Genomic DNA, 21492 nt, shown 5'->3' on the forward strand with positions numbered 1-21492 from the left:
TGCTCCACAAGTTTGGCGGCCCTCATCTCGACCAGAGCGTCGAGTTCTTCTGTTGAAAGCGCCACCGTGTGTTGTCGTCCAGCCTCGTCCATTGTTCCTGCTCGGATGCAGGTGCGTTCCCACAGACGGCGCCAAATTGATCCTGTCCGAACCAGAAGTCAACAGACGCTGGGCACGTGGCGCTCTCCGGCTCGCTGATGTAGATCTCCAACCGGTGGCACGATGCTCCGGCTAACCTGCACAGAAGTCGGGCCGGGAAGGGGGTTCCCGGCGGCGACCCTCCGACGCTCAAGTCAGGTAAATTACGATGAACAAAGTGGCGCCCAAAGTCTCAGAATACTTGAAAAAAAATCTCCCCCTCCGGCGAAGTCTGAGGCTCTTTATATAGAGCTGTGAAGGGTTTGGGCACGTGTACCGAGGTGCATATGTGTCCTCTGTCCTTTCCTAGGTATGCGGCTGTCAGAAAGCTTACCTGACTCATATCGCTACAATCAAAGCATGCCCTTGATGGGACAGCAGAATCCCCTGTCACAAGATTTGGAGCATGGCACACACGTGAAACCTACCGGTTGTCAGAGAAAGAAGTCCCCTGTCCTTTTCCCTTGCTCCAAACTTGTCGTCCGGGCGGACAGCTCCCTCAACATCCGGCCGGACATCCGCAGTGGTTTACTTGTGCTTTGTGGAGACTAATAAACAGGGGTGCTTTATGACTTTGGTCGGTCAAAAGGTCAGCTCGGTCCATGACCTTTTCAACTGAGCGTCGGAACCCCGATTTGACAGGGTGCCTTCCAACCATAAGTGCGAGCCGGCCGGCAGTCCGGTCGGACCGGCCGTCTACGGCCGTCCGTCCGGTCGGACCACTCTCCCCGGATGGGCGGCTGCTCCGGTGACTTCCACTTGGCGTTGACTTTGCAGGGGGGGCCCGCTCTTACTACCGGATCAGTCACATTGCCCATATTATGTATAGGTACAATTATACTATTTCACATGTTCTGACAACCTACGTGTTATCCCATGTGCTACACCAGTTCACATGCTATCTCAACCCTTGCATTATGGCAACACACAAATAGGGACAATTGGCCAAAAGACATGGCCCGTCAAGTACAAAAACATAGGATCGATGAAGTTGATCTGATCGAGTGGGATAGAATTGAAAGTCCGGTCAGTCAAACCGAGTGGAGAGGAGTTAAGTGTTCAGTCGACGGAGCCAAGTGGGGAGGAGCTGAGTGTTCAGTCGGTAGGACAGAGCGGAGATGAAGCCAATTGTTCGATTAGTAGAGTTAAGTCGATTGAATCGGGCCTTGAATCGAAGGAGCTGATCAAATTGAGCGGGACGATCAAATCGACGGTGCAGATTGAACAAGACGATGGAATATATTATTTTTTTTTAATGTCTATTAATTCAATTGAGAAAATTTCCCAAATGTACACAACGCTGCGTTATGCGCCCGCTCGGCCCTCTCTTCGCCGCCGCCGCCACCGCCGCCGAATCCAACGTCGCCTTCTCCGCCCCTTTTATTCCGTCACCTCCCTCCTCCTCCTCCTCCTCCTCCGAGCAATGCCTTGGAGATCCCGCGACGATGGTGGCCACCCGTCTCGAGGCTTGCGCTGACCACCGTGATCTGGCGCGGACGCATGCCCATGTCCTCCGCTTCCATCTCCTCCGCGCATCCTTCCACTGGAACGCCCTCATCCGCTGTTACCTCCGCCTCGGCCGCCCCCGCGCGTCCCTCTCACTCTACGCCCAGATGTGCCGTTCCGGCGCAACTCGGGACCGCTACACGCTCCCTCTCGCCGTCAAGGCCGCCGCGCTCCTCTTTGCGTTCGCGTCCGGGGTTCAGCTCCACTGCACCGCCTTCAAGCTCGGATTGGCCTGCCATGAGTTCACCGAGAGCGGTCTCATCAGCCTCTACGCCAAGGCCGGACTTTTTGGCTCGGCGGCGAAGGTGTTCGACCAAAGTGCGCACAGAAAGCTCGGTTCTTGGAATGCCATCATAAGTGGCCTCACGCAGGGCGGCCGACTGAGGGAAGCCATGAATGCGTTCGTGGAGCTACGGAGAAGCGGGCTGGTGCCCGACGACGTGACGATGGTCAGCTTGGCTTCTGCCTGCGGGGGGCTAGGCGACATCGATCTGGCCGAACAAGTGCACAAGTGCCTTCTGCAGGCCGGCCGCTCAGGGAGGTTGGAGGTCACGCTATCGAATTCTTTGATCGATATGTATGCTAAATGCGGCCGGACTGACCTCGCCCGCAAGGTGTTCGTTAGAATGTCAAGGAGAGATGTTTCATCTTGGACATCCATGATAATGAGCCTGGCAGTGCAAGGGGAAGAATCTACCGCTCTGGACCTCTTCCAAGAAATGCAGCTGGACGGAGTGCGACCGAACAAGGTGACCTTTGTCGCGGTGCTGAGCGCCTGCGCCCACGGTGGTCTGGTGGACGAGGGCATGAACTACTTGGAAGCAATGACCAAGGAATTCAATCTAGTTCCCACCGTAGCCCATTACGGTTGCATTGTGGATATGCTGGGCAAGCTGGGGCAGCTCGAGCAGGCGAGAACCGTAGTGGAGACGATGCCAATGGAAGCGAACTCAGTGGTTTGGGGATCGCTCTTGGGCGCGTGCGAGAAGCATGCTAACGTCGAGGTTGGAGAGTGGGCGGCGAAGAATTTGCTGGACCTGGAGCCTTGGAACGACGGCGTTTACGTAGTGCTGTCAAATATTTATGCAGAGGCAAAGAACTGGAGGGAAGTGGAGAGAATTCGAAAACTGATGAAGGATAGAAGAGTTGCTAAGGCCCCAGGCTACAGTTCTTCATTAACATAAGATGAAATATGTAGTGTGGTCATCTTATTCCTTCTTATTATTACAATCAATCGGCGAAGCATGATGCAATGGCGACTACAGAATTTGAATCAGAAGCACAAATTGGGTAATAGCAATTACTATTCCGAGAGAGCTGATCGCAGCAGCGTCGGAAGTTGCAGGTAGCTGGGCCGGTGCTGGCGCAGGCGATGTCCAACTGCCAAAGGCATCCGGAACAGGCGGCGGAGTCACTGACAAAGGAGGCGGTGCTTTTGGCGCGGGACAAGGGGTTGAGTGTGGCGGAGGCGGCCAGTGCCGGATGGCCATGACCACCACCTCCAGCTTCTGCCCCAGCTCGCACTTTCCCGGAGCGCCGCTCACGAAGAAGAACAACCCGGAGTGGTTGAACGCAAATCGGTCATTGCCTCCGTCGAGCCACAGTAAGGGTCTGCTCAAGTTGCAGGAGTAGAAATCATGCTCCGGCACCATCAAAACAGAGTCCTTCCCCTTCTCGTACGCGAAAACTGTAACATAAAATCTAGAATTTACTAATCACCAGTTTAGAACTCTCGATCTGATCCGGAAAATTAGCAATGGAAGATCACGAACCGATGGAATCACTGACTTGAAACCTGTTTCTCTCGGCCCAATGGCTGTAACTCTCAGAGGGATGCAGCACCCAGCCATCTCTGCCGCCGGCGTAGAAGTCGTAACCCCGAATCAAGTCCATCATCGCCAGCAAAACCAGAGCAACTACGAGAAGCTGCAGAGGAAATCCATTAGCAGAAAGAGATGGAACCTCCATTGTTCTCTGACTCCTCTCCTTCGAAGAACAGAGCAAGGCAGAGTGGAACGATACACAGAAAACAGTCTTAAATAGGAAGAAGTTACCGTTGAGACCATGGCCAACGATTTCCGTAACGTAAAAAAGTGGACGGACCGATGGAAGACACGTGGAGGAAAAAGAAAAACGGACGGCGAATGATTGCGGTTAAATGCAACGCATTAATTGATATTTTTCATCTTTCTTTTTTCCCGTTGAGCTGGTTTATTAATTAATGTCAATTAATTTGATGATTTTTAAAAGGAGATTTTTTTTCCTAATTTGTCGATGCATCTGGGCTGATTGGGCCATTTGGGCCTTTAGTGTACCAATTGGGAGATGGGGTGCAACTTTTGCTTTTTATGGAAATTTGGTGGTTGGATTTGACAAAATGTAATTAAGATTTTTGACAAGTTTGGATGCAATTAAGATTCATGTGCATAGAGAATTAGTTGGTGCGGATGTGAGGCTTTAAATCACATCAATCAAAAATTTTTGGACATCAAAGTTGAAAGAAATCATAGATGCTCCCTCTAACCCCCGATCGGCTACGTACTCTGATCGAGTCTCTCTCGATCGAGACCTTTAAGCGAGAGTCTCGGTCAAGACTTATGAGTAGGAGTATTTCACTTCTCTCGATTAATTAGTGTCTGAATGACTATTTGAGGACTCCGGGACCTCCATTCTAACTCTCTTATCCCACACTTTTCTTCTTCTCCAGAAGTACAGTAATCTCCAAGTGGTGGTGATTCATGGGACCCATCAACCCGTTCAGATCCTCTGTCCATAAATTTCTCTGTCCCCGTGTCCCCTGCCGATCGGACAGATCAGATTACATCTCAAGGCATCATGACATCTTTAAGATGTGTGCAGTATCCTCGTGATGTGCAAGACATCTTTGAGATGTAATCTGATCCGTCCGATCGATAAGGGGATACGGGGATAAAAAAATTTAGAGACAGAGAATCTGAAATACCCATTGATCCGGCGGTAAGAATGGGGGACCCATTTCCTGAAGGGTCTCAGCTTGAGGACCGATGAAGGGCTGACTAAGCGGTTAATGATCACGCCGAGCAGCTGAGTAAGTCCGAGCGGAGCTAGACATAACCCATCCAGGGGTTTGGGTTTCCGACGCCAAGGCAGGAGGATCGAAGGGCCGAGCGGGATTCCGCTCGGCTGGAACCGAAGGGCCGAGCGGGTAGTCCGTTCGGCCAAGATAAGGGCGAGGGTACAAAGGGGGCCGAGCGGCCTATGCGCTCGGCTCGGGATATGGGATATCACCTAAAGCATGTCTGATGATTAGGCCGTACACAAGATCGCACGATGGAAGTGTTGGTTGCTACTCGGAAAACCTATAGGTTCCACTGTACAAAAATTTTGTACAAAGGCCTGAACCTTTTCCTAGCTACCATGTGTTCTTTTAAATTAAATTTTTGAATCGCCTGCGGAACTTTACACGTTTGATCCAAAACTTAATCTATTTGTTCTTTTAGGTTTTGACTTGGATCTCCTGCGGAACTTAACACGTTTGACCCAAGTCTCCTTAAGTTATTAATTCCATTAAATATTAATTTCCATAAAAGGTTCCCAGTACTGACGTGGCGAGGCACATGACCTTCTTGGATATGGGAGCAACCACCACCGACTAGACAAAACCTTTAATAGAAAGCTAATATTTAATTTCCTAAAATAACTTTAGGTTAACCAAAGAGAACAATCAAATCACAAGGAAAAGAAAGAAACAAAAGAACACAACTTCGAAAAACCATATTCGAAACACTAGAACGTAAGCCTCTTGTATTTGGTATTATTTCCAAAAATAACTAGCATGATGCGGAAATAGAAATTACTAGTTATACCTTGTAGAAAAACCTCTTGATCTTCTACCGTATTCCTCTTCTTATCCCGGACGTCGTGTGGGCGACGATCTTCCGAGATGAGAACCACCACGCACCTTCTTCTTCTCCAAGCAAGGTTCGGCCACAAGAAGAACCACCTCCAAGGAAGAAGAACTTGATCACCACCAATGCTCCAAAGGATCTTCAAGATGAGGCTTCCTCCTCTTCTTCTTCTCCTTCCTAGGTCCGGCCACCAACAAGAGCTCCAAGAGATGTATGGTTCGGCCACCAAAAGAGAAGAAAGAAGAAAGCCTAGGGCCGGCCACAAGAAGAAGAAAAGAGGGAGAGAAAAATAAAAATATTGTCTCTCTTCAAGGCACCTTAACCCCCTCTTTTATAATCCTTGGCCTTGACAATTAAGGAAACTTATTAAAAATAATATCAATAGCTTTCCTTAATATGAATTAATGAGGAATTAATAAAATAAAAACTCCCCATTAAATTCATATGGCCGGCCACAATTTAAAGAGAAGAAAATTTTTCAATCAACAAAAATTTCCTTATTTGTTCTTGTAAATTTAATTTCTCTTCAAAATCCCTTCATGGTTGATAAAAAGGAAATTTCTATAATTTTAATTTTATCAACATGTGGATAATATTTAAAGAGAAAATAAAATATCTCTACAATCTACAAATAAGGAAAGAGATCTAATCTTTTTCTTTAATCTTTTGTAGATCTATTACAAGAGAGATATTTTAATTTTAATTCTCTTTAAATTATATCTTCCACATAATAATAAAAATTAAAATTAAATTTCTTTTTTAATTTATTTTGGCCGGCCCTACTAGCTTGGGTTCAAGCTAGGGCCGGCCACCCAATTTTATACCTAGGCCGGCCCTAGCTTGTTCCCAAGCTAGCTTGGCCGGCCCCTATTGGGTAGGTTTAGAAGGTGGGTATAGGTGGGTATAGAACTCTATAAATAAGAGGCTACGATAGGGACCGAGAGGAGGAATTGGTTTTGGTCTCCCGATAAAATTAAGCATCCCGTGTTCGCCCCGAACACACAACTTAATTTTATCAATGATAATTCATTCCACTAGAGAACTATCATTGAACTACCGCACCAATCCCAAATTACATTTTGGGCTCCTTCTTATTATGAGTGTGTTAGTCTCCTATGTTTAAGATATAATGTCCACTAATTAAGTGAGTTACCGACAACTCATTTAATTAATATCTAAGTCCAAGAGTAGTACCACTCAACCTTATCGCCATGTCGGACTAAGTCCACCGCAGGTTTAACATGACAATCCTTATGAGCTCCTCTTGGGGACATTATCAACCTAGTATCTCTAGGACACAGTTTCCTTCTATAATCAACAACACACACTATAAGTGATACCATTTCCCAACTTATCGGGTTTATTGATTCATCGAACTAAATCTCACCCATTGATAAATTAAAGAAATAAATATCAAATATATGTGCTTGTTATTATATCAGGGTTAAGAGCACACACTTCCATAATAACCGAGGTCTTTGTTTCTTTATAAAATCAGTATAAAAGAAACGACCTCAAATGGTCCTACTCAATACACTCTAAGTGTACTAGTGTAATTATACAGTCAAGATAAACTGATACCTAATTACACTACGACCTTCTAATGGTTTGTTCCTTTCCATTTTGGTCGTGAGCTACTGTTTATAATTTATAAGGTACTGATAACATGATCCTCTGTGTGTGACACCACACACTATGTTATCTACAATATAAATTAATTGAACAACTACATTTATCACAAATGTAGACATTTGACCAATGTGATTCTTATTTCTAGATAAATGTTTATACCAAAAGCTTGGCTTTTAGTATACACTCTAACAGGAAGACCTTGCCGTCACATCATGGAAAGGTTGATACAGTAGCAGTATGGCCTCATGGACATCTTCCTGACAGATCCATATCTGGGCATGGCCCTTCTGACAGACCCATACCTGGGCATGGTCAAAGGCAGGTGGTTACTTTGATTGGTGCGCCCAGGCTTCTTCGGGAGGTCTATATAAGGCCTCCATTTCTTCACCGGAGGTATGAAAAATCTTCATCTTGAGGCCACCTTCTTGTTATTCCTCGCCTGACTTGAGCGTCGGAGGGCCGTCGCCGGGACACCCCTCCCGGCTCGGTTTTGCTGTAGGTTCACCGGAGCACTCGAGGACCCAGCAAGGAGCGCCGCATCCCCAGCGTTCGTTGACCCTTGGGTCGAACAGGATCAAATTGGCGCCGTCTGTGGGAACGCACCTGCATTCGAACAAGAACAATGGACGAGGCTGGGCGACAACACACCGTGACACTTTCAACAGAAGAACTCGATGCTCTAGTCGAGATGAGGGCCACCAAACTTATGGAGCAAAAACAAAAAGCATCAGCCGAACGGCCAGAGCAACAAGCAACATCTGCGTCTGGTGGCCGAGCGGAAGCACCTCAAGCCACCGTCGCATTCCATCGGGCCTTATTTCGCACCCCTGAAGCCGCACCAGCTCGAAGAGATAGAGGCTCTTCTTCAGACGAAATGCCAAGGCGGGATGACAGGAAGGGGAAAGCTCCCCGAGCGGACTCATCTCCCTAGCGGATCAATCGTCAATTCTCAGAGGCTATTCTACGAGACCCTCTACCCAAGCACTACGTGCCTCCGACGATCGGCGAGTACAACGGAACAACGGACCCGGATGATCATCTGGGTAAGTTTGATAACACGGCTACGCTCCATCAATATACAGATGGAGTAAAGTGCCGCGTCTTCCTTACAACTCTCTCGGGATCGGCTCAACGGTGGTTTCGGAGGTTGCCGGACGGATCCATTACTAGCTTCAAGGACTTCCGAACGGCCTTCCTCCACCACTTCGCTAGCAGTCGGCGTTATCAGAAGACAAGTGTCAGCTTGTTTGCCATCAAGCAAGAGTCGAGAGAATCGCTTCGAGCCTACATCCAGCGATTCAACCAAGTGGCGATGGATATCCCAACGGCCACATCGGAGACGATGATGAATGCCTTCACTCAGGGCCTTGTGGATGGGGACTTCTTCCGGTCGCTCATCCGAAAGCCGCCCCGAGATTATGATCATATGCTACATCGGGCCAACGAATACATAAACATGGAAGAAGCACAAGCCGCCCGGAAAAAGGAAACTCCCACCGAGCGGGCACCTATTCATGCCGAGCGGAAACAGCACGCCGCTCAGCAGCCACCTAGAGGACCGAAAGCTGAAGCAATCCGATCCCCCCACGCCAGGTCGCACGTACAAGAAGTGGCTGCCGCTCGGCCCAAGCCAAAGAAGAGGTGGACCCCTATGTTCTGCTCCTTCCACCAGACGAATACGCACAACACGAAGGATTGTCGAAGTCTTCCCTTCGTGGCCAATCCCGTTCCCAGGAATGCCGAACGACGGTCTCCTCCCATCGACAGGAGACAAAGGACCCATGAAGCTGACCGGACCCGCACCGAAAGGCGACATCAACAGACACCCGATCGGCACCGATCTCCGAGACAGGAGAATCGCCGGGCGTCCAGAGAACGGTCACGACCGTCCGCTCGGGAAGAGGAAAACAGAAGCAATACTTCCCGGGGTGAGATCAACGTTATTGCTGGCGGGCCGACCGGAGGAGACTCCAACCGAGCCAGAAAGGCGGGCGTCCGGCAGCTACAGATCCACACAGTTGGTTGTAGCCAAGAGCGGGCAAGTGGACCGGAAATCACTTTCGGGCCCGGAGACTTAGAAGGAGTAGACGTGCCCCACGACGACGCTCTGCTCATCAAAGCGGTAATAGCAAATTACACTATTCATCGCGTATTTGTTGACACAGGGAGCTCGGTCAACATTATATTCAAGAAGGCGTTCGATCAGCTGCAAATTGATCGAGCCGAGTTGCTGCCCATGATAACGCCGGTCTATGGGTTCACGGGTAACGAAGTGCAGCCGGTCGGACAAATACGGCTGGCTATCTCATTGGGAGAAGAGCCGCTCAGGAGGACGCGAACAGCAAATTTCGTGGTGGTGGACTCTCCCTCATCATACAACGTCATTTTAGGACGACCGGCGCTCAGTGAGTTCCGGGCGGTCGTCTCCACCTTCCATCAGAAGATGAAGTTCCCCGTCGAAGACAAAGTGGGAGAAGTACGGGGTGATCAGTTAGCAGCTCGGCGATGCTATATCGAGATGGTCCGAGCAGAATCCAACTCTGCTCGGAAGGCACCCCGAATCGAGGTAAATGTCATCACTGAAAAGCCGCCCTCTTTAATTTATGAAGAAAAAGAGGAAGTACAGATTCACCCGACCCGATCGGAGGCTACAACTTTTATCGCCTCTGATCTGGAGGAGGAGCAGAAGAAGGAACTGATCCAATGTCTCCAACGAAATCATGATGTCTTCGTCTGGTCGACACATGAGTTGCCCGGAATTTCGTCGAGCCTGGCGCAGCATGAATTGCATGTCCGACCGGACGCTCGGCCAGTGAAGCAGAGAAAAAGGGATTTCAGTGCAGAGCAGAATGCCATCATCCGGGCGGAAGTAGAGAAACTTCTGGAGACCGGCCACATACGAGAAGTGCAGTTCCCGAGCTGGCTGGTCAACGTGGTATTGGTCTCCAAGCCGGGCGGCAAGTGGAGAGTCTGCATCGACTTTCGGGATTTGAACAAAGCATGCCCCAAGGACTTCTATCCTCTGCCCCGGATAGATCAGCTGGTGGACTCTACGGCCGGCTGCGAATTAATTTGCATGCTTGACGCCTATCAAGGATATCATCAAGTGCCGCTCGCCCCGGAAGATCAAGAAAAAGTAAGCTTCGTAACGGCCGACGGCACATATTGCTATAATATGATGCCGTTCGGATTGAAAAATGCCGGGGCCACCTATCAACGCTTGATGAACAAGGTGTTCAAGGAGCAGATCGGGCGTAATCTGGAAGTCTATGTGGACGACATTCTTATCAAATCCGTCCGAGCGGCCGATCTCTTCGAGGACATGGAAGAAACCTTCCGAACGCTTCGCAAATATGGAGTCAAGCTAAATCCCCAAAAGTGCCTCTTCGGAGCAAAAGGAGGGCGTTTCTTGGGATATATAGTGACCGAGCGGGGAATTGAAGCCAACCCCAGCAAGGTGAAAGCTCTGCAAGACATGCTTCCTCCCAGAAACACAAGGGAAGTGCAGCGGTTGACCGGTCGGATAACTGCTTTGTCCAGATTCATCTCCAAAACCACCGACCGGAGCCTTCCATTCTTCAAGATCCTGCGCAAGGCTACTAAATTCCAGTGGGATGAAGACTGTGACCGAGCTTTCAGAGAATTGAAGACATATCTTAATTCTCTGCCAGTGCTAGCCAAGCCGATCGGGGGTGAGTCACTTTATATTTATTTGTCGTCAACTGAGCATGCTGTAGGCTCAGCACTTGTGAGGGCAAGCGGCGTATTTTCTAAGCCACATTTTAAAAGATGCTGAATCTCGTTACACCAGGCTCGAGAAGTTGGCCTTTGCTTTGGTTCTAGCCGCTCGGCGCCTTCGACCGTATTTTTTGGCTCACACCATCATTGTCCGGACGAACAGTCCACTCGGAAGAGTACTGTTAAATCCAGAAGCGTCCGAACGGCTCATCAAGTGGACGACAGAATTAAGTGAATTTGACATCCAATATCAACCCCGCTCGGCGATCAAAGCCCAATCCCTGGCTGATTTTGTGACCGAAGTGCAAAGGCCAGAGCCGGAAGGTATGTGGAGAATATATGTGGATGGGTCCTCTACTCGGCTCGGAAGCGGGATTGGAATATTGTTGCTCTCACCTCAAGAAGAGAAGATGCACCTATCCGTCCGGCTGGATTACAAAGCTACCAACAACGAAGCAGAGTATGAGGCCCTCATAGCCGGATTGCAGGCAACCCGGCATGTGGGCGTCGGTCGGGTGACTCTCTATTCGGATTCACAATTAGCCGCTCAACAACTTTCTGGCACCTTTGAAATCAATAGTGTTCGGCTTAAACTCTACGTTGAGGCCTTTGAAAAACTCAAAGCTACTTTCCGAGAGGTTCTTATACAGAAGATCCCCCGAACGGAGAACCAGGTAGCAGACGAGTTAGCCAAACTCGCGAGTTCAATAACACCAGTTGCCATTCAGCAACCAATTGAAAAAGTACTGCTGGTGGCGTACGTTGATCGGATGCAAGGCCTCACGTTTCCAAGCGACTGGAGGACACCTATTATAGAATTTCTCCGTTCGGGCACCACACCCTCCGATGAATATGCAGCCCGGCTCCTCAGAAGAAGAGCCAGTCGGTTTACACTCATCGGATATCAGCTTTACAAGAAAGCTTTCTCGCGCCCGTTGCTGAAATGTGTAAGCTCGGAGGACTCAGCTTACATCCTCCAGGAAGTACATCAACGATCATGCGGGGGTCATCCGGGCGGGCGCTCATTGGTCAAGAAGATCCTCTTGGCCGGATACTTTTGGCCAACTTTACAAACAGACACCGCTCGGACAGTATCTACCTGTCTTTCATGCCAGAAGTATCACAACTTCTCCCACCGACCGGCCGAAGAAATGAAGGCGTCAAGCGTTTCATGCCCGTTCGACCAATGAGGAATGGATATTGTCGGTCCATTTCCGATGGCGTCCGGACAGAGGAAATTTTTACTAGTGGCGGTCGACTATTTCTCCAAATGGGTGGAGGCCGAGCCGCTGGCAAAGATCACTGAACAAATGGTTAAAAAATTCATCTGGCAACACATCATTTGTCGTTTCGGCATCCCTCGTCGACTAGTGTCCGACTTCACAGGGAAGATGTTAGAGGATTGGTGCAAGAGCTATGGCATTGAGCAACATTTCACATCCGTGGCCTATCCTCAGAGCAACGGTCAAGCTGAAGTGGCCAACCGGGAAATTCTCCGTATTCTGCGCGCTCGGCTCGACCACTTGGGAGGAAGTTGGCCAGATGAAGTGCCGAGCGTTTTATGGGCCATCCGAACAACTCCTAAGGAAGGAACGAGCGTTACACCTTTTCATCTGGTGTACGGAGGTGAAGCGGTCATTCCGGTTGAAGTCGGCGTTGAGTCCATCCGGGTCCAGTGTTATGATGAAGGCAACGCCGAGCGGAGGAATATGGAGCTGGATTTGGTCGACGAAGAGCGTGCCAAGGCATCCGTTCGGCTGATGGCGTACCGTCAACGGATGAAGCAAAACTACAACCGGCGCGTCATCCCCCGATCATTCCAGGTCGGCGACCTTGTCTGGAAGAAAGTCAAGCCGGTCGGCGACGTCGGCAAGCTTGAAGCTCCGTGGGCAGGTCCCTTCAAAATCATCGAAAAGCTCCGCTCGGGCGCGTATTATTTGGAGGATGAGGACGGTCGGCAGTTAGATAGGCCGTGGAGCGCGAACCACCTCCAGCCTTACCGGGCGGGGTGAAAGGTGTGCCAATGTAAATCATCCTATGTACTTTTTTCGACTAATACTGGAAATGCAGAAATGAAGAATCAAGAGAACAAATATAAGGCATTGGCAAGAAGCGAAGGCCACGAGCCGCTTAGCCGGAGGTAAATGGGTCGAGCCAAGCGCTCGAGGATCAAAGACCCTGTACCTTCCGGATGGAGATAAATTATCCGAGCCAAAATGCTCGAAGCAGACCCTGAGCCGTTCGGCCAGGAGTACGTTCTCCAAGTTGGGTAAAAGGGGCATATGGATTATCCGAGCCAAGCACCCGAATAAGTGAAGGCCTCCCAGCCGATTAGGTTCGCAAGCAAATGACCCATGCCGTTCGGCCGGGCACAAAGACTGTTCAAGTGCGAGATAAGTTATGAAGGCCAAGGTCGCTCGACCTGGTAAGGAGTTAGCCTTGAAGGCCGTCTAGCCCAGACGTTAAACCGTAGAGCCGCGCCGATCGACTATAAACATCCGCGCCGACGAGCACCGTCGTTAAAGATCGAGAGCCGCGCCGATCGGCTATAAACATCCGCGCCGACGAGCACCGTCGTTAAAGATCGAGAGCCGCACCGATCGGCTATAAACATCCGCGCCGACGAGCACCGTCGTTAAAGATCGAGAGCCGCGCCGATCGGTTATAAACATTCGCGCCGACGAGCACCGTCGTTAAAGATCGAGAGCCGCGCCGATCGGCTATAAACATCTGCGCCGACGAGTACCGTCGTTAAAGATCGAGAGCCGCGCCGATCGGCTATAAACATCCGCGCCGACGAGCACCGTCGTTAAAGATCGAGAGTCACGCCGATCGACTATAAACATCCGCGCCGACGAGCACCGTCGTTAAAGATCGAGAGCCGCGCCGATCGGCTATAAACATCCGCGCCGACGAGCACCGTCGTTAAAGATCGAGAGCCGCGCCGATCGGCTATAAACATCCGCGCCGACGAGCGCCGTTAAAGATCGAGAGCCGCGCCGATCGGCTATAAACATCCGCGCCGACGAGCACCGCGTTAAAGATCGAGAACCGCGCCGATCGGCTATAAACATCCAGACCGACGAGCACCGTCGTTAAAGATCGAGAGCCGCGCCGATCGGCTATAAACATCCGCGCCGACGAGCACCGTCGTTAAAGATCGAGAGCCGCGCCGATCGGCTATAAACATCCGCGCCGACGAGCACCGTCGTTAAAGATCGTGAGCCGCGCCGATCGGCTATAAACATCCGCGCCGACGAGCACCGTCGTTAAAGATCGAGAGCCGCGCCGATCGGCTATAAACATCCGTGCCGACGAGCACCGTCGTTAAAGATCGAGAGCCGCGCCGATCGGCTATAAACATCCGCGCCGACGAGCACATGATTGTTCACCAGTACCAGATTGATTAATGCCGGTCGGCCGTCGGTTTGCCAATACTTCGCGTGCACTGAATGCAAACAGTATGGTTAAGCGCTAAGTGCAAACGGTATGGTTAAGCGCTAAGTGCAAACAGTATGGTTAAGCGCTAAGTGATTTTGAGGAAGCGAGTCAATTGATTAACCCGATCGGTCGTTTAGTAGGAAACCCGGGGAGCCCAACAAATTATACGAATAAGCAGCAACGCATTAAAAAGGGGCAATGAAAGGCAAACAAAAAATACAAGGCACATAAGGGGGCCGAACGGCACGTACAATAAAGTTTTTGCATCCGCCGAGCGGATGAAATACAAAAAGCACTTGAAAGAACTCGCCTCACTCCGGGTCTTCAAAATTAAAAAAGGCGTCCGGGATGTCATCAATCATGGCCGCCAGGTCGGAGGCGGGAATATGCATTCCCTCGGGAAGGTGGCCACCCTTCTTCAGGTACGCCATGGTGACCTTGACCGCTTCGGCGAATGTAGAAGAGACATTGTCGCCGAATTTTGCGCCGAACCGCTCCGAGTGGAGATATTCTTGGCGCGCCGCTGCTAAGCGACTCGGCTCTCCCTCCTTATACCTTTTAAGCACCGCCCGGGAGGCAATTAGGGAATCTTGGACTGCCTTCAAGTCCATCTCAGCTTTTGTGCGTTCTACCGAACGGATCTCCCGCTCGGCATTCAGCTCGGCCTCTAGCTTTTTAGATTGCTGATCTAGGGTCCGGACTTCAACTTTCATTTTATCCAGATCAGCAATCGCCCGCCTTTTCCGGCCACTGGCGCGCTTCACGTCCCCGTCCCGCTTCTTCACCAAGTCTTCGAGTCGGGCCACCTCTGCAGCCAGATCGGCAGCCTTCTTCTGTTCGGCCTCGAGGGTTTGTTTCTCCTGCTCGGCCGATGGACCCCCCGACACTTGGAGTTTTTCCAGGAGATCCTCCAGCTCGGCTAGCCGGTGGCTGGTGGCGATTTGCTCAGCCCAACGCTGTAAGGAAATAATAAAATCATGAATCAAACAATAGCCTGGCACATGAAGAAAGATGAATTTACCTGTGTGGCCTGCTGCATATTGTTATCGCCGAACTGCTTGGGCGTCATGAGGGCAACCTGAATCTGGGCGTCCTCAAAAAGCTTGGCGAGCGGACCCGTCAAGGTTATTTCGTGAACAGGGCTCGAAGGCCGATCGGCTGACAGTAAATATTCCTCCGATGGGAATCGGAGGGTAGTCTTGATGGAAGGGTGGCCGGCCGACGCTTCTTCAGTCGCGACCGCCTGATGTGAGGACTCCCCTATGGTGGAAGTCTCGCCCAACCGACGTAAGCGGCGACGAGTCCGGGGAGGAGAGCCGGAAGGCTGTGCGGTAGGCGAAGCCGCTGGAGTCCCGATCTGTGATGGCGTGCGAGCAGGCGAAGTTACGCCGATCGGCACCTGTGGTGCTCCCTCTTGTGGCGGCGGAAGGCTGGAGTCCCTTCGACACTTTCGCCGAACTTCCAGCGGTGGATCCCCGACTTGAGGGACCCCCAGCTCGGCGGGGGCTGAGGAAACAGGATCCGCCTCAACCTCTGTTGAAGCGGATGGGGCAGCATCTGTTTCAGGGGCGGACTGCGCCCCCCCCTCTCCCGCATCTGCCGGGCGGCTGGGGATGAGACCCCGCTCGGCGAGCTCCTTTTTGGTGGCCGCCTCAATTTCCACGGCCTTCAGTTTCAAATGAGCGGTAGCCTTGGAGCGCCACATGACTTCAGCTGCAATAGAAGAAATTAAAATCAGTTAGATAAAAAAGGTGAAGGGAGTAAAAGAGTCTCTTACCCATGCGGTAGGGAAGATTGGCCCGAACGGGAGATAACCCAAAAATATACAACACCCCCTTGAGAAGCAACTGGTCTATCTTGTACCGCTGACCGGACAACCAGTTCGCCGCATGAAGATATGCCGGGTTGCTTCTGAATTTGCCGAGCTCCGGCTGAGTCGGCACGGCGGTTTGCCATTTGGTTCGAAAGGCTGGCCGCTCGGGAAGTCGGATGTAGAAGAAAAATTCTTTCCAATGCTTGTTGGAGGTCGGCATATTATCAAAAAATTTAAAGCCTATTCTACTCTGGAAAATGAAAGTGCCCAACTCGGATTGTTTAGGGTAGAAAAAGAAGTGGAATATTTTGGGGTCAAGAGGGATACTGTGCAGTTTAAAGAGGACGACCACCCCGCTCAGCAGCCTAAAGGAATTCGGCACAAGTTGGCCGAGCGGGATGCGAAAATAGTTGCAAACCTATAAAATAAAGGGATGGGTAGGAAATCTAAGGCCGCCCTGGAATTGGTCTAGAAAAAAATAAATGGTGCCGATCGGGGGGTCATGGGGCCGGTCAGTCGGGTTGGCTACAACTATTTCATAGTTATCGGGAATCCCATATGTCCGAACAAGGCGCCGAGCACCCTCCTCATCAAACCGACTCTCCATGGTCAGGTACCAAGGGCCGTGAACACCAACAGCGGGTTCGGAGGAGCTTGCCATCTCGAAGGAGCGAAAAGACAGTGAGAAATCGAAGGAATGGGAACAAAGGAGGCAGAATAAGTTGGGAAGGCCTTGTAAGGGAAGGGAGAAGCTTACTGAGGGAAGGTAGACAGAAAGGATCACCAAAGAGCCGAAGACCACCAAGAGGCGAGAGCTGGGACGGCCGGAATGATGCAGCAGCAGCGGGCACCTTCGACGGAGAATACGCGATGAAACAGAGAATGCGGCGTAAAAGGCGAAGACGAGGGCTTTATACGAACGAGGCTGGTCAGCCTCGTCCGTCGGATGCAGGTCACGGAAGACGAAGTCATCATCTAGCCGTCCGTTTCAAAATGACCAGCGTCCCATCGTACGGATCATCACCGCCACGCGAGAAGAGCCACGTGGCGCTCTGTCGCCAGACACAATTAATGCGCCCATACCGCGCATGCTTCGACTTAATGGAGAAGATTTGTGTGATTTTCGAGAAGATCTAGACAAGCAAACATCCATGTTGAGCGACAAGACAACCGGAATGAAGAGCCGAACGGCTGAATTTGACAGAAGGGCCGAACGGCTCCAGGGATATTATAAGCTACGGAAAGGCGGCGACCGCCCGCTCGGACACATATAGTCCAGTCAGTCGGACTCACTGCCTCCTTCGACTAGACTTGAAGGGAAGGCAAGTGATCCGGCGGTAAGAATGGGGGACCCATTTCCTGAAGCTAAGGGTCTCAGCTTGAGGACCGATGAAGGGCTGACTAAGCGGTTAATGGCCACGCCGAGCAGCTGAGTAAGTCCGAGCGGAGCTAGACATAACCCATTCAGGGGTTTGGGTTTCTGACGCCAAGGCAGGAGGATCGAAGGGCCGAGCGGGATTCCGCTCGGCTGAAACCGAAGGGCCGAGCGGCCTATGCGCTCGGCTCGGGATATGAGATATCAGCTAAAGCATGTCTGATGATTAGGCCGTACACAAGATCGCACGATGGAAGACCTTGCCGTCACATCATGGAAAGGTTGATACAGTAGCAGTATGGTCTCATGGACATCTTCCTGACAGATCCATATCTGGGCATGGCCCTTCTGACAGACCCATACCTGCGCATGGTCAAAGGCAGGTGGTTACTTTGATTGGTGCGCCCAGGCTTCTTCGGGAGGTCTATATAAGGCCTCCATTTCTTCACCGGAGGTATGAAAAATCTTCATCTTGAGGCCACCTTCTTGTTATTCCTCGCCTGACTTGAGCGTCGGAGGGTCGTCGCCGGGACACCCCTCCCGGCTCGGTTTTGCTACAGGTTCACCGGAGCACTCGAGGACCCAGCAAAGAGCGCCACATCCCCAGCGTTCGTTGACCCTTGGTTCAAACAGGATCACCCATCAACACTCCCTCCGACACATTCATGACTCATCCTCAATGAGTTTTAGAGAGAAATATGTATTAATATATTTTTTTATTTCAATTAACTATCATCTTTATCTAATATCTATTTTTAATTTAATCATATTCAATAAAAAAAAATATTAAACACTAATAAAAATTATAAGTGAATTTCGAAAGATTTTCTTTTTAAAATATATATATTATTTAATCGAATATTTACTACAATATAATTGAACTATATTAAACCTCCATATCTAAATATTCATACATACTTATTTATTTATTTAATCGGATTAAAATAAATCTTTCCGCACTCTCATTCATACATTCAGATTCGATATAAAATTCTCGGTGGAAATTATCATCCTAAAATTATTATCATGGAGAACTAGTTGGTGCTGATGTGAGGTTTTAAATCACATCAATCAAAATTTTTTCGGTCATCAAAGTTGAAAGAAATCATATGCTTTGTTTTTTTCGTCAACTAGTAATATTTAACCTTACGTGGGAAAATTCAATCGAGATGGAAAGTCAAGGTAAAGAGTAGACTACTCTGGATCAGCATCGACATCAATATCGACATCGACATCGACAAAAAGAGGAGGTTAATCTAGATGATAACATACGAAAAGGGAAGATTACTCTTCGATGACAGAGTTGGCATCGGCGCTCAAAGCCCACAATCGGACGGGCTCCACCATTAACGTCATGGGTGTTAAAATAGTCAGTGGTATATATTTAGTCCCACATTAAAAAGAATGAAGATATTTGATAATTTTATTAAAGGATGTGCATCAAATATATTGTATTTAATTGATGACTTTATTAACCAAGTGGAGCATATTTATATTTATAGAATTATTATCTATAAATTCTATATTGTTTTGAGTATCTTAGAGGAAACTAAGTTAAATGGGGAAGTCAATGACAAGGGTGAGCACTTTTACGAGACGAAGACTTTTATCTGTGGTTGGCGGACACGTCGCAGATTCTGAACCTTTAAGCAAAGCAAGGGGAGTGAAGGTCGCCGAGGGGTAACATGAGCCTGCGCACACAGGAAAACTAGAGTCAAAATCAAGGAAGAGGTCCTTGGTGCATAGCCTCCGACACTCAAGCTAGAAGCAACACTAAGTCAAAAGTATGGAAATAAGATGAATAGTACTACGATAGTAGATGCATGTAGATATCAGTTCGGATCCTCTGTCCCGAATTCTCTCTGTCCCCATGTCCCACTGTCGATCGGACGGTCCAGATTACATTTCAAGGATGCCTTACACATCACAAGAATACTGCACACATCTTAAAGATACCATGATACCTTGAGATGTAATATGAATCTTCCGATCGGTAGTGGAACATGAGGACAGAGAGGGTTCGGGACAGAGGATCCGAACTCATGTAAATATACGTCTCTAGATTTTTTTTTTATACTGCTTGTCATAATCTCTATAATCATTACTATTAGCCTATCATATTATCAACGTCCTCCATTATGCATCCTATCATAGTTTCTCAATAAAAAATACATGTAGGAACTTGGACGCAGTAGCGTAGCAAATTAGCCAATTATTGATTCGCTATGACATAATACACCTTACAAGGAAAGCCACCGTGTTACAATTGTTATCTGCCAATTATTATATATAATTTCCTCCGATGATTTTTTTAATGATTTTTCCAATCCTAATGCCGTTGTTTTTTATGAACAATTGTTTTTGAAGCAAACAATATACACATTATTTTTTATTAAGTCGAAGAAATGATAAGACTTTTTGCTCGAGTTATCCTCCTCTCGAATATTCCACGCGTTAATTAATTGATTAAGTAATTAACAATGGGCGCGGTGCAGCCACGCGTCAACTCGCCTTCAAAAAATCCGGTCATGCGCAGCACCGCGTCCCGCACGTGCCTCAGTTCCCGCCCCTTCAGCCTTCGCCGCCCCTCGCCGGAGAACCCCGCCTCGGCCCACCGCCGCGACGCCACCACATGAGGCGGCTCCCACTCCTCCTCCTCTGCCTCTCCATCTTCTCCTTCCTTCCTAATCCTGCTTCCGCCGCCCGGGATCCCCACCGGCGGCGAGGACGATGCCGCCCAACGTCGACTCCATCCCTCCTCCTCCGCCGCCGCCGTCTTCCGGCTCGAAGTCACCTCCCTCTCCTCGTTATCGCTCGCCGCGGCCGCTTCGCCGCCGCCGTCCGCCTCCGGCCACATCACGTCGGACTCGTGCAACTCCTCCCCCATTTCCATGCTCTGTTTTCCGACCGGCCGGCCACTTATTAATGAAGCCTTCGCTCGTCGGAGATGGAGCGGCCATTTATAGGCCATAGTAGAATCTACTCGGGCTACGCGGCGGTATCTGATTGGTTGAATTTGCATGGAAATTTAAATATTAAATGCTGCATTATCTGTCCTGGATTTGCCGTGCGAATTAAAATATGTGATGGTTCCACGGCACCATCAACTATTAAGCTACAAACTGGAATACGTAAAAGTGAACAATAGCTTCTAATTTTGTTATTCTAGAAATTTTCAACCAAATATTCTCATCAATATACAATTAAGTTAGGTTGTGGACATTACAGTTTTTTTTTTTGAAAAAAAATGGTTATTATTATTTTTTTAATTTTCCAGTTATATCAATTAAATTTAGCTTCTAAATTGAGTTATAATATTAAGTGACAAAAATTTTTAATTTTTTTTTAAAATGGTAAATTTAAAGTGGGCTTAAGTATCCGTGTTTTTACTTTTAGAGCCTACTCAAAAGAGCTTATGTTAATGGAGATATCATATATTCTTTTAAACTATGATATTTTTTAAATATTTCCAACGTGGGATTTTAATTGAATCCACAATAATTCTCTCCTCAAACAAAGGACCATAATTACTCTCAGGAGCTGGACCTCCCCATGAGCATTGGGTCACCCTTGATCTACTTCTGGCCTCTTTACAAGTATCCGCATCTAGTTACCTTGATTTGCTCTAAACCTCCTCATGAGAATCCGATCACTCTTGACCTACTTGGGGTCTCCTTGTGAGTATCCGATCAGTACTCTTGACATATTTCAGGCCTTCCCGTGAGCATCCAATTATCTTGACATAGTTCGGACCTTTTTGCAAGCGTTCGATCATCCTAACTTATTCCAGGTCTTTCTGCGAGCATCCGATCACTCTTGACCTGCTTTGAACTTTCCCGCGAACGTTCAATCATCTTGACTTGCTTCGGACCTCCTTGTGAGCATCCGACTACTATTGACCTACTCCGAGTGCACCCCTGTAAATGCCCATCATGGGTGACTAAGTACACGCGAGGAGCCGG

General features: G+C 49.1%; 3 protein-coding genes across 3 annotated transcripts; 1 reads left to right on the top strand and 2 right to left on the bottom strand.

Moving 5' to 3' along the window:
- Nucleotides 1-1433: 1433 nt before the first annotated feature.
- On the top strand, nt 1434-3429 carry LOC122040451 (pentatricopeptide repeat-containing protein At1g77170, mitochondrial-like). Its single transcript, XM_042599766.1, has one exon. The coding sequence runs from the start codon at nt 1446-1448 to the stop codon at nt 2826-2828; it is 1383 nt and encodes a 460-aa protein (XP_042455700.1). The 5' UTR covers nt 1434-1445; the 3' UTR covers nt 2829-3429.
- LOC122040362 (early nodulin-like protein 1) lies at nt 2904-3612 on the bottom strand. The gene is made up of 2 exons (XM_042599681.1): nt 3417-3612; nt 2904-3331 (listed from the first exon to the last, which is right to left on the bottom strand). The coding sequence occupies exons 1-2, from the start codon at nt 3610-3612 to the stop codon at nt 2904-2906; spliced, it is 624 nt and encodes a 207-aa protein (XP_042455615.1).
- Nucleotides 3613-19084: 15472 nt separating this feature from the next.
- On the bottom strand, nt 19085-20417 carry LOC122040363. The gene is made up of 2 exons (XM_042599682.1): nt 20042-20417; nt 19085-19221 (listed from the first exon to the last, which is right to left on the bottom strand). Exons 1-2 carry the CDS (start codon nt 20415-20417, stop codon nt 19085-19087), a joined length of 513 nt encoding a protein of 170 aa, XP_042455616.1.
- Between the last annotated feature and the right edge of the window lie 1075 nt (nt 20418-21492).

The sequence above is a fragment of the Zingiber officinale genome, chromosome 2A (genome assembly GCF_018446385.1).
Source record: "Zingiber officinale cultivar Zhangliang chromosome 2A, Zo_v1.1, whole genome shotgun sequence".
Lineage (NCBI taxonomy): Eukaryota > Viridiplantae > Streptophyta > Magnoliopsida > Zingiberales > Zingiberaceae > Zingiber > Zingiber officinale.